The 25,758-nt window shown below is 43.8% G+C and overlaps 1 protein-coding gene across 4 annotated transcripts in view; it reads left to right on the top strand.

The window, feature by feature from the left end:
• Positions 1 to 25,758, top strand: part of epha8 (eph receptor A8) — a 74,948-nt gene that overhangs the window by 23,198 nt on the left and 25,992 nt on the right. For all 4 annotated transcript variants that reach the window (XM_038275985.1, XM_038275984.1, XM_038275983.1 and 1 more), the window contains exons 5-8: positions 6,575 to 6,730; positions 12,816 to 13,238; positions 14,741 to 14,865; positions 20,856 to 21,018. In XM_038275985.1, the coding sequence (XP_038131913.1) occupies positions 6,575 to 6,730; positions 12,816 to 13,238; positions 14,741 to 14,865; positions 20,856 to 21,018 (867 nt within the window). The remainder of the gene's footprint in view (positions 1 to 6,574; positions 6,731 to 12,815; positions 13,239 to 14,740; positions 14,866 to 20,855; positions 21,019 to 25,758) is intronic.

Here is a 25,758-nt window from a genome sequence, read left to right as displayed (position 1 = left end):
CAATCTACTACAGGTGCTAGGCTTCAGGTACTCAGAGATTCACTTCCACCCCACATTCATATCTTCAGGTAACACAGAGTACATGTCAGACTTAATAATATTACTTTAGCGATAGTTTCAAGGTGTTGCTTTATTGTATATCTCGTACCGTGTCTTTTGGTTGTGCTCTTCTTTTTTCATCTCGTTACAGGTGATGTAGCAGACTGAAAATGTTTTGTCATTGTCTCCTTTCTATCTCCTCTTTCTTTCATCTTTTGTCCTTTTTTTTCTTCTGTTTTTTCTGCTCTACTTACATTGCAGTGTCCATAGAAACTGTAAAACTCCCGGCATAATTATAATAAAGCAATTTATATGCATGAAACAAGTGGAGCAGTATAGCAATTACCGTACTGCTCAACTTGTGAAAGTAAAATCTGTTGGGCTCCTTTTGGCATCAACCTTGCCAGACAGGACACTGTAAAAAAAAAAAAAAAAAAAACATTTTAGAGACCATTAGCGACAAAAAAATTATTTTTGTCCTGCCCTCACTCTTAGCTTAGCAGGTAGATAACCATCATTTCCAATAACCACAGCCTTTTCTTAGCCTTTTCTTTGGATTTATTGGCTGGTATGGATGGATGAATGAATGGTAAAACTGCAACAAAGAAATAATGTGCATAAGTCTTTGTGTAAACAGGCACAATTCTCCTAAATAATAAACTCAACATATTCCCTGAATATGCACAGAAACACATAATGACAGAAACAACATGTTAACAGCTAGTTAGCGCATATGCTAGCGGCTAGTTAGTGTGTATGCTAACGGCTAGTTAGCGCGTATGCTAGCGTCTTTTTAAACTTCTCTTCTCAGTGACCTTTCTTGCAATCAGTCTCCGCCAGTCACGTGGCATTTATAGCTAAGACGCCATTTTAGGTTGAAAAGGCGTAGTGTACCGCGCCCGAGGTAAACAATTGACGTACCCTGGCGGAGACGGATAAACCTCCAAACACAACATGAAAGATAGTACTATATGTACATAAGCGAAATACACCCTTCACATCAAATTACATGCTGTACTGGCCAAAAACGTGTTAAACAGGAAGACACCAACTGCTCAACTTCCGGTGCTTTCAAAATAAGACTATATCAAATATTATACATAAGAAAGCTTATAGTATATAACTTAGAAACAATACGCAAATATGAGCAATGGCTTCCTAAGGAGCCAGAACATTTTATTTAAATTTTTTGACACAATTTAAGACCCCCTTTAAATTTTGCTTTTGAGGCTTTCAGGGGATCCCATGAGTTAATCGGTGGGGGTCGAGCCCTCCCGGACCCCCCCGTATTTCGGCAAATGGTCACTGTATATGAAAAGAGATGCATTTCCATTATTTATTTTGTTATTCTCACTAGTATGTTTGAATAGAATCCAGACTGTGATGTTGGTAGTCTAAGCCTGAGCTTTCTGCACAGCACTAACTTCAAACTACTCCCTCAGTCTCCTCACGTATCGGACAAAGGTCTGCTTTCTCCAGCTCTTCCTATGTTCAAGTGTATTTATTTAACCAATTATATATGGAGTGAATCAAGGTCAGCAAACAATGGCAGGCCTATTAAGATTCATTGTAATGCAAATATTCTACCAGCAAGTGCACTACACTGACAGCTTCTGATATGCCTGCCAACATGCAAACATCCTCAGCTACACAACGGCTGGCTCTTTGAATAGTGCAGAGTAAACAAATGAACTTAAAGTAATGGAACCCACTCAGCATATTCTTCTTCCTGCCTTGAGTTCATAAAGGAAGTGTTGATTATTGGACCTGTGCTATATTAGTTTGAATGGATGATGGGACACAGGTAACAGTCAAACCACAGAGAAAATACTTTTGCAGAACAAAAATAAAAACTTTGTAATAGCAATATATTTACTTTGATAATTTAGTGTTCTATAAAAGAAGAATTTATTCTCTCTTAACCTTCAATCCACCTCTTCAACATCACATGTGAGTCTAGTAGAGTAGCCCTGGACTGGCAGACCGGGGACCAGACCAGAACGGTGGTAAAATGAGTTTCAGATTCCATATTAAAATTGCGGGATGGTAATCTGACTCTTAGAGTTACGGTTTACAAGTTAGAAATCCATTTGGTTGAAATTACTCCATAACAGATAGTTGTGAGATGATGGCGGTCAAGCAAAATGAAGGGGTATGTCAGGTAACAGAGTGGAGGGTGTATTTACACCTCAGCCACAACCGAGCTGGTTTAGGCTTAACCCGGCATCCTCTTTCTCCCTCTTTTAATAAGAGAGAAAGGAAGGCAGAGGTAAACTCAGACTATCTGAACTATATAAAGGGTGGGGTCGGGGCCCTCAGAGGCCTTAGGGTTAGGTATTGAAGCCACTGAGATTAGCGTCAGTCTGGATGAGCTGATCAGGAAGGCCAGCTGTGATTGGATGCCCTCTGGACTCAGTGCAGGAGGTGGGAAACAGACGGATCCTAACTAAATGAACATATCTGCTGGTTCAGCTGGTGCTGAACTGGACAGCTCCTTCAGTGACAGACTGCTGCACCTTAAATGCCCCAGGGAGCGTTATCACAGATCCTTCCTCCCAGCAGCTGGAAGACTCTAGAACCACCACTGTTCCAAACAACCTCAACCAGTTTCTACCTTAGTCAGTTAAATAACCTGCTGCTGTCATTCTGCACATCTCTGATGTTGCTGATAGTTTCAAATATCCATTACTGGAAAAATGTCCACAGCTGTTATAGATTTTTTTTAATCTTCAGATACAGAGCATTTATATTGTAAAAACACTTTATATTACAGTACTGATTTGTTTATTTTCTTAACTCTATTACGTATTCTGTTACTTCTATACACTTTGGTAAATGTCCTGTACTTATATAACGCCTTTATTCAAATCAAGAGACTTGACCAAAGCGCTTTACACTACATTCATTCACCCATTCATGCTCACACTCACGGTGGCAAGCTACATTGTAGCCACAGCTGCCCTGGGGCTCACTGACAGAAGCGGGGCTGCCGTACACTGGCGCCACCGGGCCCTCTGACCACCATCAGTAGACAATGCAGGTGAAGTGTCTTGCCCAAGGACACAACGACACTGAAAGTCGGAGTCGGGGCTTGAACCGTCAACCCTTCGATTTCAGGGTAAACTCCTACACCCGACGCCACTGTCGGGTGGCGTCGGGTGGCGTCGGCTAACCCTAACCCATTGAGAGTCAATAAGGGCAAGGCAGTGTCTTGCCCTCGACCAAAATGAAATAAATTAGAAAATATTCCCAAAGGAGTAACTCGTGATAATCTAATAAAAATAAAAATAACTCCAATTGGGGGAAAAGTTAAAACAATTAAATGTGGTCTGTTTAACATAAGATCTCTTTCCTCTAAAAGTCTGCTAGTTAATGACTTGATTTGTGATAATCACATTGATTTATGTAGCCTGACAGAAACCTGGCTGCAGCAAGAGGATTATGTGAGCATAAATGAGGCAACTCCTTCAAGCTATTTAAATTTTCACATCCCCAGAAGTTCTGGGCGAGGAGGAGGAGTAGCAACAATCTTCCAGTCTGACTTACTGATTACTGATAATAACAGTATTTCCTCACAACCCTGTCCTCTCTGACCACTTTTTAATAACCTTCAGGATTACTTTAACAGAGTTCTCATCCCCCCTTTAGTAGATCTTTATCAGATAGTGCAGATATACATTTTAAAGAATCTGCTTCACTTTCTCTCTCCTAAGTGTTGCAGCAGGTTGCAAACATGGGCTCATATACTGGACATGTAGATTAAAAGACGGATAAAGAATTTTGTAAGCAGATCATTGACAGATGGTTAATATGCAGGGATTGCCAGCAAACATAATACTTCTGCAGATAATGCATCACAAAGAAAGTATGTTTTAGCAAGAAGTAAAACTTTTCTTTCATCACCTCACAAAAGTTGATGTCATGCTACCTGAACTTTAGGCTTTGCTGGTTGGCCATTTGATCTCCGTCAGATCGGGAAAATATGGCCACATTGTTTTCATCTGTCAATTAGTTTCGGGTCAATTTAACGGTTTTTCTTGAGTTCAAATTCAAATTTTTATAGAAAACAGTAGTTTTAACTTAACTAAAAACATGAATCAGTGCCCCCCTGCTGTAACAACCCCCCCATCCAGGGAAATGTTACCTCTATGACATCACTTTGCTTTGAAATGTTTTGCCTTCTAACTTTGATCGATTTATAAGCAATAACTTATGTTGCAATGTACTGATGTTGCTAACGCAAGTAAGCTAACCATATTGTTAGCATAACTTAGGTCAGGGAATTAATCAAGTGATTGGTTTGAATATAGAAATATACCAGGAGCGGTTCTGGGCGGGGCTTGTTGCCAGGGGCAGCTGACAGCAACACATCAAACCAGATCATATCCGGGTCAATCAACTTGCTTGATATCATAAAAATAAAATCAAAAAAGGATAATGAGCGTTATTCATTTTTTCCATGTTCGATTTTATGCACAAAATCGAAAAACGGATGACGGATCATTATTTGTTTTTCCTTTTTTGTTTTGAAAACAAATATTGAGAAAACTAGTGAATTTTTGCATTTTAAATTTTTGGTTTTAATTTGAAAAATGAAAGAAAGAATGATACATGGATTCACCAGGGAGGAGTTTGGGGAGATGGTGGACGCTGTTTAGCCGCAGGTGTCTGAAACCGAGGTTTTACCATCTACTGTTGTCATGTTGGGTTCAAGGCATCTAACCCACGTGCAGTAATCACTCTTGGAAACAGGGAAAAAGGTTAAATGATTTATTTACAATGTTCACAAGTAAAAGGTGCTCAGGTTCTTGGTTCTTCGGACTGGTCATGGGAGGAAAACCACTGAGGAGGACAGAGCAGTTAGAGTTGATCCAGGAAACTTGCAGTTTACAGATGACGGGGTTAAATACCTGCTCTGAGTGTTATCTGATCAGCAGGGGGGGAACCCTGAGGGTCCAGAGGCTAGTCGGCAGGCTGAGGCAGAGACTGAACTGAGTGCAGGCAGGCAGATTCCAGACAGAGATATTTTCTCCAGGGTTACAGGTTTCCAGAAAAGTCAGGATCTGTGAAGCAGAGAGATACAGGGTCAGACAGGTTCACAAAATCAGGGTTTCAGATCAGGCAGGCTGGCTCAGGTTTTGCTAACCATTACTGGCAAACACTCTGGCAGGGAAGTGTCAGCCTCCTCCTCCTTAAATAGGATTTCTGATGAGCAGACAGGTAACAGGTGTGTAGAAGTGAGCTCATGCCCTCAGGAGGAAGATTTCAGGCGCCCTCTGGTGGAGAAAGTGTACAAGCCTCCAGATCCCAACAACTTACTACATACTAGTCTAGAATTGGGGGCTGTTGCAGGTTCAACATTTTTGTGTATCTAAGTTGGTTTTGGGGATTTTGAGATTCTTTTTAAAAATGGGTAAAAATCTGATTAAAATTCATGTAAATCTTTGTCACATATTTATATGGTTCCTTGTTATCTTTACACTTTAAAAGAGAATAAAAAATATCTTAACTTAATGGTATAGAATAAGTATTACTTTGAGTATAACTATATAAAATAGCCTTTGACAGAGAACTAGAGCGTTAGCAGGTCCATGTTGTGCGTATCTGGTGTTTATCAATGTAAGCATCATTACATTTGGGGAAGTTACCATGCAGAAGCAGCCAAGCTGAAAAGAGAATATATTCATCAGCAACCCCTCCATAATTAATAAGTGCAGAGTTAAAAGTGAATATGTATCAGAGAAGCATGGGCTGCTGACTAATGGTCTCACTGGGACTATCAATAGTGTAATATATTTTTAGCTGAAATACAAACAAAAAATTCCAACTCTGATCTGCAGTTTCTACCATTACAAGCCTGTTAATATTGTGCATTAAGTTTTGTGCCTGGGCTGGAGGAGTTGCTGCTCATTAACAGTTGGGCTTTTTCCTCAAACTAAGGATTTGGATTTGTAAGAGCTTTTAAAAAGTTAAGGTTGGCTTTCTATGTCACAGTCTTGGTTTTGTTATGTTTTTCAGTTTTACTTTGCTCCTTGTTTTAGTGTTTAATTATTATTTTGTTGTTTTCTTGTTAGTTCCTGTCTTCCAGGTTTTCCATTTGTTGTCCTCTGCTGCCCCCTTGTGTCCTCTTTCCCTTGCTCTGTTTTCTGCTCTGTCCTCACCTGTTTCCAATCCCCTCGTTAGCCCTCTCTTTGTCTCTGTCCCCTTTAAAAGCCCTCCCTCTTCAGTTCCTGTTTGCTGGATCCTCGTCTAACGTCTGTCTGCTTACCTCGTCTCTCCCTGGCTCCTAGTGTTTCGTTTCCCCTGATGTCTCCGTGGTTCTGGTTTGTTTGTTATTTTTGTTGGATTTTTGATTCCTGCCACTGTCCCCGTGAACCTCATGAAAACCCACCTAAATTCACCTCTGCCTACTTGCCTCTGCTTTTGGGTCCTCAATACAACACCAAATCGTGACATTCTAAATGCAAAATCCACTCTACATAAGTGGTTAATCTGTGTTTTTGTCTGCCCTGTTATTGTCTTCCTCCCTTTGCAGCCTGTGAAGTGGGTTTCTATAAGCCAGTGGCAGGTGATGGGCCATGTGGTAAATGTCCTCAGCACAGCCACTCAGAGACCAGAGCTGCAGTCTCCTGCCCATGTGACTCCAACTACTATAGGGTGGCAGATGACCCATCAGCTGCTCCATGCTCCCGTAAGCACAGACACAACATAACCAACAGTACCTGTAGATGGATAGACACTCACCAAACACATGCTGGTGCTGTAAATGGGCAATGTCTACAGTGCTGTGAAAAGTAAATGCCCCTTTCAAGTTTCTTCTGTTAGTGCTCCCAAATGTTGAGTTTATTTTTATTTTATGTTCAGTTTAACATTAGCTAAATTAATATCTAAGTAATTATAAACTACTTAGTAAATTAAAGAGGGAAGAGTACATGAAAAGTGTTTTGAAGTGTTGGCCTAGTGGTTAGAGCAGTATGCTTGTGCTCTGAGAAGGTTGCAAGCACTGATACGCAAATCAGGCAGCACACTATTTTGGAACCAAGCCCCCCCACCCCAAGCATGGACCCAAGGGAAGCCCACTGCACAGACCCCAGGCCCCCAAACCCATTCCAGATCCACCCCGACGGGACAGAAGCACCAGACCAGTAACCATGTCCGCTACAGCAGATTCCCGAAAGGCTTTGGACCCAGCGACCAGAAGTTCAACCCTGGGGCACCAAATAACCCCAATAGCAGAAGCAATCCCGCCTATATCTGACCCCTAACCCCCCAGCCACCCCCTTTCGAAGCCTTCAGACCCCAGAGGCTCTAAATCTGCCACAGTAGCCTACCAGACCGAGCTATAGCCCACATCTCCTACTAGGAAAGGTAGCCTATTAAATGTGTCCAGAGAGAGTACCCAGTATTGGGAAAACAAAGACTTAGGTTAGACTCTGCTAAACTAAGCATGGCTAGAGTGCCCAGTATTGGCAAAACAAAAACTCAGGTTAGACTCTGCTAAACTAAGCATGGCTAGAGTGCCCAGTATTGGCAAAACAAAAACTCAGGTTAGACTCTGCTAAACTAAGCATGGCTAGAGTGCCCAGTATTGGCAAAACAAAAACTCAGGTTAGACTCTGCTAAACTAAGCATGGCTAGAGTACCCTGTTTTGGCAAAACAAAGACTTAGGTTAGACTCTGCTAATCTGAGCATGGCTAGAGTACCCTGTTTTGGCAAAACAAAGACTTAAGTTAGACTCTGCTAATCTAAGCATGGCTAGAGTACCCTGTTTTGGCAAAACAAAGACTTAAGTTAGACTCTGCTAATCTGAGCATGGCTAGAGTACCCTGTTTTGGCAAAACAAAGACTTAAGTTAGACTCTGCTAAACTAAGCATGGCTAGAGTACCCTGTTTTGGCAAAACAAAGACTTAAGTTAGACTCTGCTAATCTAAGCATGGCTAGAGTACCCTGTTTTGGCAAAACAAAGACTTAAGTTAGACTCTGCTAATCTAAGCATGGCTAGAGTACCCTGTTTTTGCAAAACAAAGACTTAGGTTAGACTCTGCTAAACTAAGCATGGCTAGAGTACCCTGTTTTGGCAAAACAAAGACTTAAGTTAGACTCTGCTAATCTGAACATGGCTAGAGTACCCTGTTTTGGCAAAACAAAGGCTTAAGTTAGACTCTGCTAAACTAAGCATGGCTAGAGTACCCTGTTTTGGCAAAACAAAGACTTAAGTTAGACTCTGCTAATCTAAGCATGGCTAGAGTACCCTGTTTTGGCAAAACAAAGACTTAAGTTACACTCTGCTAATCTGAGCATGGCTAGAGTACCCTGTTTTGGCAAAACAAAGACTTAAGTTAGACTCTGCTAAACTAAGCATGGCTAGAGTACCCTGTTTTGGCAAAACAAAGACTTAAGTTAGACTCTGCTAATCTAAGCATGGCTAGAGTACCCTGTTTTGGCAAAACAAAGACTTAAGTTAGACTCTGCTAATCTGAGCATGGCTAGAGTACCCTGTTTTGGCAAAACAAAGACTTAAGTTAGACTCTGCTAATCTAAGCATGGCTAGAGTACCCTGTTTTGGCAAAACAAAGACTTAAGTTAGACTCTGCTAATCTAAGCATGGCTAGAGTACCCTGTTTTGGCAAAACAAAGACTTAGGTTAGACTCTGCTAAACTAAGCATGGCTAGAGTACCCTGTTTTGGCAAAACAAAAACTCAGGTTAGACTCTGCTAAACTAAGCATGGCTAGAGTACCCTGTTTTGGCAAAACAAAGACTTAGGTTAGACTCTGCTAATCTGAGCATGGCTAGAGTACCCTGTTTTGGCAAAACAAAGACTTAAGTTAGACTCTGCTAATCTAAGCATGGCTAGAGTACCCTGTTTTGGCAAAACAAAGACTTAAGTTAGACTCTGCTAATCTGAACATGGCTAGAGTACCCTGTTTTGGCAAAACAAAGGCTTAAGTTAGACTCTGCTAAACTAAGCATGGCTAGAGTACCCTGTTTTGGCAAAACAAAGACTTAAGTTAGACTCTGCTAATCTAAGCATGGCTAGAGTACCCTGTTTTGGCAAAACAAAGACTTAAGTTAGACTCTGCTAATCTGAGCATGGCTAGAGTACCCTGTTTTGGCAAAACAAAGACTTAAGTTAGACTCTGCTAAACTAAGCATGGCTAGAGTACCCTGTTTTGGCAAAACAAAGACTTAAGTTAGACTCTGCTAAACTAAGCATGGCTAGAGTACCCTGTTTTGGCAAAACAAAGACTTAAGTTAGACTCTGCTAATCTAAGCATGGCTAGAGTACCCTGTTTTGGCAAAACAAAGACTTAAGTTAGACTCTGCTAATCTAAGCATGGCTAGAGTACCCTGCTTTGGCAAAACAAAGACTTAAGTTAGACTCTGCTAATCTGAACATGGCTAGAGTACCCTGTTTTGGCAAAACAAAGGCTTAAGTTAGACTCTGCTAAACTAAGCATGGCTAGAGTACCCTGTTTTGGCAAAACAAAGACTTAAGTTAGACTCTGCTAATCTAAGCATGGCTAGAGTATCCTGTTTTGGCAAAACAAAGACTTAAGTTAGACTCTGCTAATCTGAGCATGGCTAGAGTACCCTGTTTTGGCAAAACAAAGACTTAAGTTAGACTCTGCTAAACTAAGCATGGCTAGAGTACCCTGTTTTTGTCATGATCTCGGCGCTGATGGTTTGGTTTTTTCCTTTGCTCCTTGCTTTCCTGTCTAATTGGTTCTGCGGCAGATTATTGCCGATCATTTCCACCTGGTTACTCTACTATTTAAGTTGTGTGTTTGCCTCCCATCAGCGCCGGGTTATTCTCGTGTTTTTGAGATACGTTCCCCAGCAATCTGTAGTCTGCCTGTTTCCCTGATAGTGACCAGTTTCTGCCCTGAGGATTTCGAGTTTTTTGCCTTGCCCCTGTCTGCTCTGTTTGTCCTGTCTGATCCTGGATTCTACCGGCTTCTGAACCTGGAACTGTCGTCTGACTTCGGCCTTGGATTTCCCCTCTGGACTCTGTTGCTGCTCGGCGTCTGCTGCGCGCTCTCTAGGAACTCTGGGGGCGTCTCCCGCCGCACCTGCGGTCAAACCTCAGCAAACGGACTGAACTTTGAATCAGGTCAGTGACTTTGCTCCAAATCGTGTTAAGCTCCATATCCAGTCACTGATCTGTATTCTCCCATTTCTGCAGAGAGCCGCCCCGCAGCAGACGAGCAGCCCCGCGCACCTGTTTTTGCTAAATAAACGCTTTGAACTTTCCCACTGCCTGTCTCGCCTCGAATTCTGGGTCCTACATTCTGAGATCCTTACAGAATAACCCGGCCATAAACATGGACCCATCGGCAGACGGGCAGTGGCGAAATGACGTGGATCAGAGCATTTCCCGTCTAGAATCTGGCATGCAGGAGATCCTCAATTACCTGCGTAACCCGGCGGCTCCAGCTGCTCCGCCCCTGACAGCTGCCGCGCGCTCGTCTTCTACTGATAGTCCACCTTCTCTTGAACCGCGTCTGTCCCCTCCTGAAGTGTTTAAAGGAGATCCTGACCAATGCAGAGCTTTCCTCACTCAGTGCGAGATTCTTTTTGAGTTACAGCCCTCTGCGTTTCCTTCTGATCGTGCCAAGGTGGCCTATGTAATATCTCTTTTAGCGGGAAAGGCCAAATTATGGGGAACGTCAGAGTGGCTGAATGATCCTGAACTCTGCAGCTCGTTTGATGATTTTTCTTTGGAACTAATCCGAGTTTTTTGTCCAGTTCTTCCAAGTAGGGAAGCCTCCCGGGGACTATTGACTCTCAGACAGGGAGATCGGTCTGTGATGGAGTACATCACTGACTTCCATCTGCTGTCTGCCGATTGTTCCTGGAATGAGGACGCCCTCATGGATGTGTTTTTTTTTGGCCTGCGGGAAAGCATCAAGGATGAGCTTTCGACCCGCGACTACCCCCGGACTCTGAAGCAGCTGGAGGACCTTGCCAACCGGATCGACCTTCGCCTCACTGAGCGTCGCAGGGAGAGGAGAGCACTGACGACGGCCTCCCCTCAACCTGTTCTTCACTCCGCACCCTATGCTCCTGCATCAGCCCCTGGTCCGGCTCGGATGCCAGAGCCCGAACCGATGCAGCTGGGACGCACATGCCTCTCCAAGGAGGAGAGGGCACGTCGAATCAGCTGCCACCTCTGTCTGTACTGTGGCAGTGATGGACACTTCCTCAGTTCCTGTCCTTCCAGGGGAAAAACTAGGCTGGGACGCACCAGACTCGCTGCCTCCCCAGCTCTCCTGCTACCTAAGACTCGTTTGGTTTCTTTCAGAACCCCAGACCCTCCAGTAGCCTCGGCCCCGGCACCCCCGGAGCCTGGTCCGGATTATTTTTCTCCCCCTTCTTCTGAGTCTGGTTTGGTGGATTTTTATTATGGGGATAGAGAAGATCTTTATCCTTTCCGTTCATCTCCACCCACCAGATCCAGAGAGGGGGGCCCTGCCTTCACTGTCAGGCGCCTCCTCAGGTCTAGGAGGCTAGGCAGTGGGCTTCAGTATTTGGTTGACTGGGAGGGTTATGGACCTAGGGAAAGGTCCTGGATTCCGGCCCGGTTGATCCGGGATCAGGACCCCCACTACGGGGATCATCCTGATCAGCCTGTTGGGGCGTCTGGAATCCGCCCTTGAAGGGGGGGTTCTGTCATGATCTCGGCGCTGATGGTTTGGTTTTTTCCTTTGCTTCTTGCTTTCCTGTCTAATTGGTTCTGCGGCTGATTATTGCCGATCATTTCCACCTGGTTCCTCTACTATTTAAGTTGTGTGTTTGCCTCCCATCAGCGCCGGGTTATTCTTGTGTTTTTGAGATACGTTCCCCAGCAATCTGTAGTCTGCCTGTTTCCCTGATAGTGACCAGTTTCTGCCCTGAGGATTTCGAGTTTTTTGCCTTGCCCCTGTCTGCTCTGTTTGTCCTGTCTGATCCTGGATTCTACCGGCTTCTGAACCTGGAACTGTCGTCTGACTTCGGCCTTGGATTTCCCCTCTGGACTCTGTTGCTGCTCGGCGTCTGCTGCGCGCTCTCTAGGAACTCTGGGGGCGTCTCCCGCTGCACCTGCGGTCAAACCTCAGCAAACGGACTGAACTTTGAATCAGGTCAGTGACTTTGCTCCAAATCGTGTTAAGCTCCATATCCAGTCACTGATCTGTATTCTCCCATTTCTGCAGAGAGCCGCCCCGCAGCAGACGAGCAGCCCCGCGCACCTGTTTTTGCTAAATAAACGCTTTGAACTTTCCCACTGCCTGTCTCGCCTCGAATTCTGGGTCCTACATTCTGAGATCCTTACAGTTTTGGCAAAACAAAGACTTAAGTTAGACTCTGCTAATCTAAGCATGGCTAGAGTACCCTGTTTTGGCAAACACTCTGGCGTCGAGGTAGTGTCAGTCAGCAGCTTAAGAACACTCAACAGGTAATGAGGCAATGAGCTGCAGGTGTGCAGGGAGACCCAATGAGGGCGGGGCACCACCTGGTGGAGGAGGAAAGGAAACACAACAACAGACCACACAAACTGGATTCCTGACACTACCAAGGATAACAACGCATCATATAGGTTGATTTGGATGGCTCTATAAATGAATGAAATCAGCATTTTTGAACTTTTGTTCTGTCTTTTTAAACCACATCTGTGAGATTGCAAAATTAGTTTGAATTATAATATTTTAATCTGTAAAAACTTTAGGGAGCACTGTGTCTACGTTCAAGAAGGCAAAATCTCTAATTAAACTAAAACCTCTTTGTTCTTCCTCAGGCCCTCCATCTGCTCCAGTAAACATCATCTCTTCAGTCAACGGGACCTCGGTGATTTTAGAGTGGGACCGTCCTCTGGATACAGGGGGACGCAGTGACCTGCAATACAGCATACTGTGCCAGAAGTGCTCAGTGGAAGGAACCTGTGAAGACTGCACAGCTTCTCCTGGAGGCAGCAACGGGGGGAAGGTGGGTGGGGGGGCCAGCATTGGCCTGGGCGGAGGAGGCCTTGTGGAGCGCTCTGGCAGTGCGGCCGTTAGATTCATTCCTCGTCAGAGCGGTTTGACGGAGTCTCGAGTGACGGTGCTCAACCTGGTGGCCCATACCAACTACTCCTTCCGGATCGTGGCCACAAATGCCGTGACACACCTGAGCAATGAGGTGCCGCCTTATGCTACGGTCAACATCACAACAAACCAGGCAGGTATGGTTCATGAAACACAAACATCGAGTTGATAGGAATCAGACACACTTTGTAATCACATTCAGGTATTCAGCCATTATCTGATTTAAACATCAAATGTTACACGTGCAGGAGGATTACTTTAAGCTTCGGTTATACCGTTTGTTTCTCAGTTTTAAAGACAGTTTAATCTAAATTGTTCCAAATACTTTACAGCTACCAAATTACTTCCTGACACTTTATTATTCCCTATTTTTATTGAACAAAAGTATTTATAAGAACAAAACTGTATAAATATATATAATCCTCCACCACAGTTCTACTTTCTTTTTAATTTAGCATGAATATTTAAAGTTTATTAAACGTTTATTATCAGGCCTGTGGTTGTTTAAAAACAGGACGGGTCTCGTTTTGTTCATTTCCTGTTGTCACCATGTTCCATAATGTTATGGACGGACCTGGAGATGAAAACTGAGACAAATCCAGAGAGAGAAAAGGTTCCAAACATGGTACATGGACACAGTAGTAGTAAAATGCGCAAAGGTTTTAGTCACAAACCAAATTCTCTATTTCCACAGCAGCCACTCGGGGAGATTAGCTTCATCTCTTCATGATTTTGTGGTATGTTGCTTTGTCCCTGTGCCATGAATTTCTGAGGTTCTGACTAAGACAGAGAAAAGGTGATGGTTGCTCTGACTTATGAAAATGTAAACAAAACAGCAACTTATAGAGGAAAAAGAATGAATAATTTAATCCAATAGGATAAAATCTAAAGTTATGTGTGATTTTAATCTGAAATTAAATTTAACTAAATGAAAAACTAAGAGAAATTGATTTTCCTTTCCTCCAAAAATATTAATACACATGTATATCATTTAAAACATATAAACAATGAAATCAGCAATTTTCAAACCTTAAGTGTTTAAAATAAATAAACCTTACAGTTAACCAAATATATGGGATGTAGTTTGAGGAAATGCAACTAAAATATATAAAAGCTATGAGTTTATTAACTAAAATTATAGATTTGCAAAAATAAATAATTAATTGCTGAAGGATTTGAATCAAATAATATTAATAACAATTTTTGGCATATTTAAAACAATTATGTTTAAAAATGAATAAAACATAAAACCTGCTTTGATGGATTTAAATCAAGGATGATCAAACCAATAAAAAAACATCCTAACTTTCAGAATTAGGACTGAAAGATAGTTAAAATAATTAACCCTACAGTCTTTTATAAGCTGTTTGCTTAATTAAATTAGTTGAAAATAACCTATATCCAAGTATTTAACTTAAAGTTCCTAAAACAAATTATGAATAGTGATTTGTAGTTCTTTTGAAAGTTAAACGATGTGCTTTTAATGAAAAGGTTTTCAAAGTAGAGAAGGTATTAAACAGATTAAGATTCAGTATTAACAAAAGGAAAAAGAGATTTGCTTTGCTTTGTGAAAATGAATCTATTCAGATTCTTCAGACTTTTCGAATGACTGAGGATATTTCTGTTGCTTGTTTGACAGCCCCGTCTGAAGTGTTATCGATCCGTCAGGAAAACACAAGCCAGAGCAGCGTGACTCTGATGTGGCAGGAACCCGACCAGCCCAATGGGGTCATCCTGGAGTACGACATCAAATACTACGAAAAGGTTATTTAGCCCTGAAATAAGCCAGGAAATAGTTCAAACTCACCGACCTGCAAAACCATTTAGATGACTTATCAGGAAGTTGATTCAAGATTAAAAGATCAGCTCAATGTAATAAATATTAATTTGGGAAAAAAGATTTTTGGTTTTAAATAACTTGTATGGATTCTCCATCCTTTCCTCTGACTCTCCAGAATTAATTACAGAACTAAGAAATTGTCCAACTGGGTATAATTTAACTATTGTGTTAAAACTTCACAGATTGATTAGATAAGATTATTCAACAAACAGATTGGAACAAAGTTTCTGCCTCAAGTGGAGTATCTTCTGTTCTAGGGTGGGTGGCGGCCCCGTGGTTAGAGCCCCACTCCCACAGTCTGCTAATCTGGCTCCCTGAGCAAGACCCTTAACCTCACACTGCTCCCCAGGCTCCACACAATGGCAGCCCACTGCTCCCCAAGGGGAGGGGTTAAATACAGAGAGGGAATTTCCACATTGTGAGACAATAAAACGATTTACACTCAGCCCTTTTCTACTTTTCCCACCCCTGGCCTCCCTGGTCTGACCACCTCAAGTTAGATCACAGACTCTTTCTTCCAAATACAGATTCATTACATTTCAATTCAATAGATTTCTTTAGGGATGGCTGAAAACCCTAGCCTGGGTGCCATTCCGAACTTAGTCCCGCCCACAACGTTTGAGGTCGGGAAGTTCGGTCTGGCATTGCTCAATAGTAGCGCGAGTATGCTAGCACAATATCTGGCGGGCCAATCAAATTGTCAGGGCGGGCTTTATACGATGATGGACAGATGATCAACAGTAACGTAATCAACCACGTCACCAAAGCGTGCTTGGGTGATAACAACAATGGCTGCCGCTGGAGAGTTGAGGTGTGTAGATTCTGCTATTATGTCTGTGCTAGAAGATATCGACAGCAAAAGCTCATCTTCTTATTCTAGGCGTGCAACTGCACGCTTTGATTTTTGTTGCCAACAACTATGCGTCGCTTAACATACGTCACGCACTCCGTTGCTCTTATTGGTTGTAGGTCTATCCAATTGAGTGCAGAGGCATTTTTTTTCCTGGTCCGTTCGAAACACGCCCCATAATCACAGCTCTATAGAGCAGCATCAGACTCATATTCCGACTAGAATTGAGTAGGACTACGTCAGGCTATGAAAACCCTAGACTGTAAACAGGTTTCATCCATCTATTTTTTTCATGGTCAGATTCAAGTAATCATTAATTGAAGTACTTAAGAGCTTAATGCCGAGTCGTCTGGCCAGATCCCCGTCCATGAACTCGATGTCAGCTCCAGAGTCCACAAAAACTGAAAGACTAGGCCTGAAAGCATCGATAGAAACAGTCACAGGAAGCAGGAGTGAAGGAGGTGAAGCGATGATCAACAGGTCGCCGCTCTCTGCATCACTCCTGAAGGCAAAGGTCAATCCGGGTCGCCAACTCCTCCAGCTGCTTCAGGGAACGAGGATAATCCGAGGTGGAGAGCTCGTCCTTGATCCTCTCACTGAGGCCAGTGATGAACACATCGATGATGGCTCCTCATGCCAAGAACCTTCGGATGAATCCATGTTTGGCCACAATAATCTGTCAGAAGGCTTAGAACGCAGGACCCAGAATTCAGATGAGACAGACAGTAATAACTTCAAAGGCATTTATAGAAAACAGCGTGCTGCCGCTCGTCAGCTGAGGCCGCAAGTCAGTTCAGGCCGTTCGTCAGTTTAGGCCGCTCGTCATTTTAGGCCGCTCGTCAGTTTAGGCTGTTCGTCATTTTAGGCCGTTTGTCAGTTTAGGCCGCAAGTCAGTTGAGGCCGTACGTCAGTTTAGGCCGTTTGTCAGTTTAGGCCATTCGTCAGTTCAGGCCGCAAGTCAGTTCAGGCCGTTCGTCAGTTTAGGCCGTTCGTCAGTTTAGGCCGCTCGTCAGTTTAGGCCGTTTGTCAGTTTAGGCTGTTCGTCATTTTAGGCCGCATGTCAGTTCAGGCCGTTCGTCAGTTTAGGCCGCAAGTCAGTTCAGGCCGTTCGTCAGTTTAGGCCGCAAGTTAGTTCAGGCCGTTCGTCAGTTTAGGCCGCAAGTCAGTTCAGGCCGTTCGTCAGTTTAGGCCGTTCGTCAGTTTAGGCCGCTCGTCAGTTTAGGCCGCTCGTCAGTTTAGGCCGTTCGTCAGTTTAGGCCGCAAGTCAGTTCAGGCCGCTCGTCAGTTTAGGCCGCTCGTCAGTTTAGGCCGCTCGTCAGTTTAGGCCGTTCGTCAGTTTAGGCCGCATGTCAGTTCAGGCCGTTCGTCAGTTTAGGCCGCAAGTCAGTTGAGGCCGTACGTCAGTTTAGGCCGTTCGTCAGTTTAGGCCTTTCGTCAGTTTAGGCCGTTCGTCAGTTCAGGCCGCTCGTCAGTTTAGGCCGTTCGTCAGTTCAGGCCATTCGTCAGTTCAGGCCATTCGTCAGTTCAGGCCGTTCGTCAGTTTAGCCCGTTCGTCAGTTTAGGCCGTTCGTCAGTTTAGGCCGTTCGTCAGTTCAGGCCGCTCGTCAGTTTAGGCCGTTCGTCAGTTCAGGCCATTCGTCAGTTCAGGCCGTTCGTCAGTTCAGCCCGTTCGTCAGTTCAGGCCGTTCGTCAGTTCAGGCCGTTCGTCAGTTTAGGCCGTTTGTCAGTTCAGGCCGTTCGTCAGTTTAGCCCGTTCGTCAGTTTAGCCCGTTCGTCAGTTCAGGCCGTTCGTCAGTTTAGGCCGTTCGTCAGTTTAGGCCGTTCGTCAGTTCAGGCCATTCGTCAGTTCAGGCCGTTCGTCAGTTTAGCCCGTTCGTCAGTTCAGGCCGTTCGTCAGTTCAGGCCGTTCGTCAGTTTAGCCCGTTCGTCAGTTCAGGCCGTTCGTCAGTTTAGGCCGTTCGTCAGTTCAGGCCGTTCGTCAGTTCAGGCCGTTCGTCAGTTTAGGCTGTTCGTCAGTTCAGGCCATTCATCAGTTTAGCCCGTTCGTCAGTTCAGGCCGTTCGTCAGTTTAGGCCGCAAGTCAGTTCAGGCCGTTCGTCAGTTTAGGCCGCTCGTCATTTTAGGCCGCTCGTCAGTTTAGGCTGTTCGTCATTTTAGGCCGCATGTCAGTTCAGGCCGTTCGTCAGTTTAGGCCGCAAGTCAGTTGAGGCCGTACGTCAGTTTAGGCCGTTCGTCAGTTTAGGCCGTTCGTCAGTTCAGGCCGCAAGTCAGTTCAGGCCGCAAGTCAGTTCAGGCCGTTCGTCAGTTTACGCCGTTCGTCAGTTTAGGCCGCTCGTCAGTTTAGGCCGTTCGTCAGTTTAGGCTGTTCGTCATTTTAGGCCGCATGTCAGTTCAGGCCGTTCGTCAGTTTAGGCCGCAAGTCAGTTCAGGCCGTTCGTCAGTTTAGGCCACAAGTTAGTTCAGGCCGTTCGTCAGTTTAGGCCGCAAGTCAGTTCAGGCCGATCGTCAGTTTAGGCCGTTCGTCAGTTTAGGCCGCTCGTCAGTTTAGGCCGCTCGTCAGTTTAGGCCGCTCGTCAGTTTAGGCCGTTCGTCAGTTTAGGCCGCAAGTCAGTTCAGGCCGTTCGTCAGTTTAGGCCGTTCGTCAGTTTAGGCCGCTCGTCAGTTTAGGCCGCTCGTCAGTTTAGGCCGTTCGTCAGTTGAGGCCGTACGTCAGTTTAGGCCGTTCGTCAGTTTAGGCCGTTCGTCAGTTCAGGCCGCTCGTCAGTTTAGGCCGTTCGTCAGTTCAGGCCATTCGTCAGTTCAGGCCGTTCGTCAGTTTAGCCCGTTCGTCAGTTCAGGCCGTTCGTCAGTTCAGGCCGTTCGTCAGTTCAGGCCGTTCGTCAGTTCAGGCCGTTCGTCAGTTTAGGCCGTTTGTCAGTTCAGGCTGTTCGTCAGTTTAGCCCGTTCGTCAGTTTAGGCCGTTTGTCAGTTCAGGCCGTTCGTCAGTTTAGGCCGCTCGTCAGTTTAGGCCGTTCGTCAGTTTAGGCCGCAAGTCAGTTTAGGCCGTTTGTCAGTTCAGGCCGTTCGTCAGTTTAGGCCGCAAGTCAGTTGAGGCCGTACGTCAGTTTAGGCCGTTCGTCAGTTTAGGCCGTTCGTCAGTTTAGGCCGTTTGTCAGTTCAGGCCGCTCGTCAGTTTAGGCCGTTCGTCAGTTCAGGCCGTTCGTCAGTTCAGGCCGTTCGTCAGTTTAGCCTGTTCGTCAGTTCAGGCCGTTCGTCAGTTCAGGCCGTTCGTCAGTTCAGGCCGTTCGTCAGTTTAGGCCGTTTGTCAGTTCAGGCCGTTCGTCAGTTTAGCCCGTTCGTCAGTTTAGCCCGTTCGTCAGTTCAGGCCGTTCGTCAGTTTAGGCCGTTCGTCAGTTCAGGCCGTTCGTCAGTTCAGGCCGTTCGTCAGTTTAGGCTGTTCGTCAGTTCAGGCCATTCATCAGTTTAGCCCGTTCGTCAGTTTAGGCTGTTCGTCAGTTCAGGCCGTTCGTCAGTTTAGGCCGTTCGTTAGTTTAGGCCGCTAGACAGCTGAGGCCGCAAGTCAGTTGAGGCTGTTCGTCAGTTTAGGCTGTTCGTCAGTTCAGGCCGTTCGTCAGTTCAGGCCATTCATCAGTTTAGGCCGCGCGACAGGTTAGGCCACTCGTCAGCTGAGACCTCTCGTCAGTTTAGGCCGTTCGTCAGTTCAGGCTGTTTGTCAGTTTAGGCCGTTCGTCAGTTTAGGCCGTTCGTTAGTTTAGGCCGCTAGACAGCTGAGGCCGCAAGTCAGTTTAGGCCGTTCGTCAGTTTAGGCCGTTCGTCAGTTCAGGCCGTTCGTCAGTTCAGGCCATTCATCAGTTTAGGCCGCGCGACAGGTTAGGCCACTCGTCAGCTGAGACCTTTCGTCAGTTTAGGCCGTTAATCAGTTCAGGCCGTTCGTCAGTTTAGGTCGTTCGTCAGTTTAGGCCGTTCGTCAGCCGAGACCGCTCGTCAGTTCAGGCCGTTCGTCAGTTCAGGCCGTTCGTCAGTTCAGGCAGCTTCTTAATCAAAGTTTCAGGGAAAAGGTTGGACAGCTTCTGCCTTGTCTGATCTATTTTATGAGATCTTCAGTTATGAAGTGAGTCTGTCTTAACCTTATACTAAGCAGATTGCTGTGCACATTCCTAAGGATCTCTTCTTCCCTGTGTCCTTTGATAGTAGACTTCAGTTTTAAGCTATTGGGAACGAGTCTTTGCAGTCTACACCTTAAATTAAGCATTATTCTGAGGTTTTTTCCAAAAATGGAGTGGAATATGCTGGTGAAGATTCTCGGTCATCCAGGTTGGTCATAGTCATTCCAAAAAAGTTAAATAACTTTTTAAAGCTATTTACACCAACATGACCTGGATGACTGAGAATTTTCACCAGCATACTGTAGCTGTTAGATAAAGGGACAAGACCACCATTTGTTAAATATAACATAAAAGATACTTGCTTTTATTTGCTTCTAAGAGCAAACAAATAAAAGAGCCTGAGAGTTAGAAGTGTTCTTGCCGCACAGCATGCTCTTATAAACACAACTTGTTCAATGGCCTTCTGCAACAAAGCCACATGGTATGGGGAATCCCTGGATCACTTGTTAATTTATACAGCTAATGAAGCTAATAATAAAAATAATTCCCTTCCTGAGCAGCAGAACTTAACCGAAGCATTCAATAAGATCTCAGCAGTTAGATGAAAAAGAGAACAGGAAAAACAGAAGGTCCCTGAAAGAACTTTTACATTTGCCCTGTGAACACCACCACCACCACCTCCGGCCCCCCACCCACCCCACCACCATCTTTGGAAGGCTGTAGTCCGGATATGAACAACAAAAATGAGGACTATACCATAATTCCACCGTGTCCATTGTGTAACAAAAAGCAATTTAAAGCATTTGTCAGGGTGACAGCTCTTTCTTTCCCTAGATACTTTTCTAACTGCTGACCCCACTAAAGGTGAAGGGATAATGATAATAATAATAATTATTACCGTTGGTATTATAATCAAACATATCCAAAGCTAACTGAATCCCTGTTTTTTGTCAAACAGGATCACGAAGAACACAGTTACAGTTCTCTGAAGTCTAAAAACACCAGCGCTCTTGTGTCAGGACTGAAGCCCGGCACAAAGTACATCTTCCAGGTTCGTGCCAGAACCTCAGCCGGCTGTGGACGGTTCAGCCAGAACATCGAGATCCAGACTGGAAAAGCAGGTGAATTTAACACGGCTGTCACAAGGTCTTTCTCTCATTAGAGGAAATCTACTTAAGCTTCCTTCTCCGACTGGTCACATGAAATGGGACAAACCAGGACCAGCAATACCAACATTTAGCTCTGACCCTAAAAGGAGGAGGACCAAGCAATAATTTACCATGTTATTCATGCTGTTAACCAGGTTCCCAGCAGTTTTAGGAAGTTTATCCCTTATATGTCCTTTCCACAATTATACGCCAAGCCCCTGTTTGGGCTGTTTTTATCCTCTACCACCAAACAATAATAAATACTATTAAATAGTATTAAAAAAATGTCTATTTTGACTATATTTATCGTTTGTATAATCTGTTGGTTCAACTTATGGAAATTTGTGGCCACACATATACACTACCGTTCAAAAGTTTGGGGTCACCCAAACAATTTTGTTTTTTTCCTGAAAAGTCACACTTATTCACCACCATACGTTGTGAAATGAATAGAAAATAGAGTCAAGACATTGACACGGTTATTTGTATTTTAAAAAAGATTTTTTTTTACGTCAAACTTTCGTCAAAGAATCCTCCATTTGCAGCAATTCCAGCATTGCAGACCTTTGGCATTCTAGCTGCTCCCACAACAGCTCAATGGGGTTCAGATCTGGTGAATGCGCTGGCCACTCCATTACCCATAGAATACCAGCTGCCTGCTTCTGCTCTAAATAGTTCTTGCACAATTTGAAGGTGTGTTTAGGGTCATTGTCCTGTTGTAGGATGAAATTGGCTCCAATCAAGCGCTGTCCACTGGGTATGGCATGGCGTTGCAAATGGAGTGATAGCCTTCCTTATTCAGAATCCCTTTTACCCTGTACAAATCCCCCACCTTACCAGCACCAAAGCAACCCCAGACCATCACATTACCTCCACCGTGCTTAACAGATGGCGTGAGGCATTCTTCCAGCATCTTTTCATTTATTCTGCGTCTCACAAACGTTCTTCTTTATGATCCAAACACCTCAAACTTGGATTCATCCGTCCACAACACTTTTTTCCAGTCTTCCTCTGTCCAATGTCTGTGTTCTTTTGCCCATCTTAATCTTTGTCTTTTATTGGCCAGTCTCAGATATGGCTTTTTTCTTTGCCACTCTGCCCTGAAGCCCAGAATCCTGCAGCCGCCTCTTCACTGTAGATGTTGACACTGCTGTTTTGCGGGTACTATTTAATGAAGATGCCAGTTGGGGACCTGTGAGGCGCCTGTTTCTCAAACTAGAGACTCTAATTCAATTCAATTCAGTTTATTTATATAGCGCCAAATTCACAACACATGTCATCTCAAGGCACTTTACAGTTCAACCATACAGTCAAATTGATACAAAGTTTTCTATCTAAGGAAAACCAGTTGATTGCATCGACTCATTGACTCTTCAGCAATCCCTCACACTAAGCATGCTTGTAGCGACAGTGGAGAGGAAAAACTCCCTTTTAACAGGAAGAAACCTCCAGCAGAACCAGGCTCAGTGTGAGCGGCCATCTGCTGAGGCCCACTGGGGTTCAAGGAAACAGAAGCAGAGACACAAAAAGCAGCTGTAAAAGGCGGCCCCGTCCAGGAAACACACAGCCAGGCAGACGAGCTCCGAGCCAGCTCCCATGCCAGAGGATGAAGAGAGCACATCCACCCAAATGTACTTATCTTCTTGCTCAGTTGTGCAACGCGGCCTCCCACTTCTTTTTCTACTCTGGTTAGAGCCTGTTTGTGCTGTCCTCTGAAGGGAGTAGTACACACCGTTGGAGGAAATCTTCAATTTCTTAGCAATTTCTCGCATGGAATAGCCTTCATTTCTAAGAACAAGAATAGACTGTCGAGTTTCAGATGAAAGTTCTATTTTTCTGGCCATTTTGAGCGTTTAATTGACCCCACAAATGTGATGCTCCAGAAACTCAATCTGCTCAAAGGAAGGTCAGTTTCTTAGCTTCTGTAACTAGCTAAACTGTTTTCAGATGTGTGAACATGATTGCACAAGGGTTTTCTAATCATCAATTAGCCTTCTGAGCCAATGAGCAAACACATTGTACCATTAGAACACTGGAGTGATAGTTGCTGAAAATGGGCCTCTATACACCTATGTAGATATCGCACCAAAATCTGTACGTTTGCAGCTAGAATAGTCATTTACCACATTAGCAATGTATAGGGTGTATTTCTTTAAAGTTAAGACTAGTTTAAAGTTATCTTCATTGAAAAGTACATTGCTTTTCCTTAAAAAACAGGGACATTTCAATGTTACCCCAAACTTTTGAACAGTAGTGTGTATATAAGATGATTTTATTGAACTGGATGGCAGAGATCTTCACGGGGATTTACAAAACCAAGTGTTTGCAAGCTGTAATACAGACAGTAGAATAACTCAAAATGTTTATTTAACCAAGCGGGCTGCAGATCTGCAGTATCAGCGGCAAGGGCATCTTACACTGGAACCTTTGCAGGAGAGAAACACAGGTTAGTGATCGTGATAATCTAAAGAAGGATGATATATATGCATGAGTCACTGACCTGGTTTAAGAACTCAGGCTTAGAACTTCATGCTAATCCAGACATTTTGAATTGAGAAAGCTTCCTGGATGCAAAGCGAGATGTCTTCAAACTTGGAAAGAATGTCCATTGGATTGTTTTTTAACTTTGTTTGAAATACATCTTGTTTTCAGATTTAGAACATTTTAGGACTTTGGATTTGATTTATTTTGCTTGTCCTAAAGGTAGGCGCAGTTAGCCACAGCACCTTACGCAGGTCGGTATGTATGACCAATATTTGCAAAAGGTATCGGAAGAAGAAAAAGAAGGGACTTTCTCAGTTTATGTGAATGAAAAAATCATTTTAAAAGCTCAGAACATAAGACCCAGCATTCAAGCAGACAGGGGTACAAAAGGAGAATCCATGCCGAGGTCAGGAGACTGGACCAATGTCATTTAGCAGTCAGAATCCAAGAATCAGTCCAAAAACAGATCAGGAAAACAAAGTAGAAACAGGGGAAAAGCAAAACTCCGAAATCCAATGGCAGAAAATTGTCAGGATCAGGAAGTCAAAAACACACTGAAACACGGATAAACCGATAAACAGCTTTTTTATTTTTATTTTCTTACTCTCACAACCAGCTCTAACTATCTGACACCAATGACGTGGAACAGGCGGCTTAAATAGAAGCAGAACAGGTGGATCTGTTTAGAGACAATGAGTGCGGGGCGGAGCAAAGCAAATAAGAGAAAGGAGCCAAAATGAGCCATAAATGCCAAGACCATGACGTATAAATTCTATATTCTTAGAATTTGGAGGCCCATATAGTAAAAAAAGGTTCTTGAATCTAGAATCTTCCTACTGTTTCAGTCAAGGAATAATGAGAAGTTTATGTCCAGGTTATTATCTTCATTGAAAAAAAAAGCCTTTTTCACAATTAATCATCACATTATCTTTCCAGACAACCTTTTTAAAACCTTTTCTATCGAATTATTACAGCATTAGTAATTGTCATTGTCCGCAAAACAAAAGATAAATTCAAGTAGTGATGGGTCGGGAAACACCGATGCGTCGCTGCATGTGTCGGTCTCATAGAGCGAAACCTGTGTCGATGTGTGTATCGCTACGGAAAAGTCACGTGACCGAAACAGTTCCTGTATCGGTCACGTGACCGATGTTTCGAACTGATTGACAAGCCTTTATAAGGATGCGCATCTGCCAAAACAATCTTGCGTGTTTTGCGAATATAAAATTCATCAAAAAATTATGGAGCTTCCTCAAGCAAAAAGAAAGGTTTCTGCCGTGTGGGACCACTTTGATGTCATTTCGGAAAATAAGGTATTTGTTTTAATTTCCTTGTTTCATCCTGTTCCTCTCAGAGTTTCCACTTGATTTTCTGAGTAGAAATTCATTTCAAAGTGACCTTTAGTTTACTGTTCGTGTTATTTTCTACAGGTTAAATGTCGCAATTGCTCAACAGAGCTTGCATATTTAAATAACAGCACCTCCTCAATGCTGAGGCATTATAAGGCCAAGCATGAGCGTGAAATCCATGATACACCCATGATGAACTCAGGTATACAGGTATTTTACAACTTACTGACTTTGTTTTATTGATAATTCTGAATAATTTATACTTTCTCATTTTTAACCATCAAGCTTCCAGGAAGCAGATGCTTGATGAGGCTGTGCTTAATTTCATTGTAAAGGACTGCCAGCCCCTCGCTGTTGTGGAGAATGAAGGGTTCAGGGAGCTGGTTCAGCTCCTTGAGCCCTCATATGTTTTGCCAACCAGAAAGGTTTGTGTGGAAATTATCTAAAGTGGTAGTTTATTCATCAAATTTATTTTAAATATATTGATTTTCTTCTGGTTTGACTTGGTGTGGTTTTCAGACCATCAAACAACTGTTGGCCAAAAAGTACGAGGAGGAACGGGAACGAGTGAAAATGGAAGTACAGCAGGCTGCGGACAGAATGTGCCTCAATAGTTGGAAGCTCAAATGAGCCCCAGCCGGGAACATCTTCACAACAGCTGTCTGCCCCCACTTCAGGCATGATATTGAGCATCATTTCTTTGTTGTTTGTAAATCATGTACTAAAATACTTTTTTTATTTATTTATTTTTTTTTTAAGATGACCTTTGGGAACATTTTGATCTCGAAGTGGGGAGGCAGACCAAAAGTGCCACAGCTGATGCCATCCTTGAGGTGCAGAGATACATGGCAGAGGGCAATATTGCGAGGTCCCAGGATCC

Source organism: Cyprinodon tularosa, unplaced genomic scaffold (assembly GCF_016077235.1).
Source record: "Cyprinodon tularosa strain WSP-4 unplaced genomic scaffold, ASM1607723v1 ctg987, whole genome shotgun sequence".
NCBI lineage: Eukaryota > Metazoa > Chordata > Actinopteri > Cyprinodontiformes > Cyprinodontidae > Cyprinodon > Cyprinodon tularosa.
The sequence above is the reverse complement of the archived record's forward strand: the minus strand, read 5'-3'. Positions and strand labels throughout refer to the sequence as shown.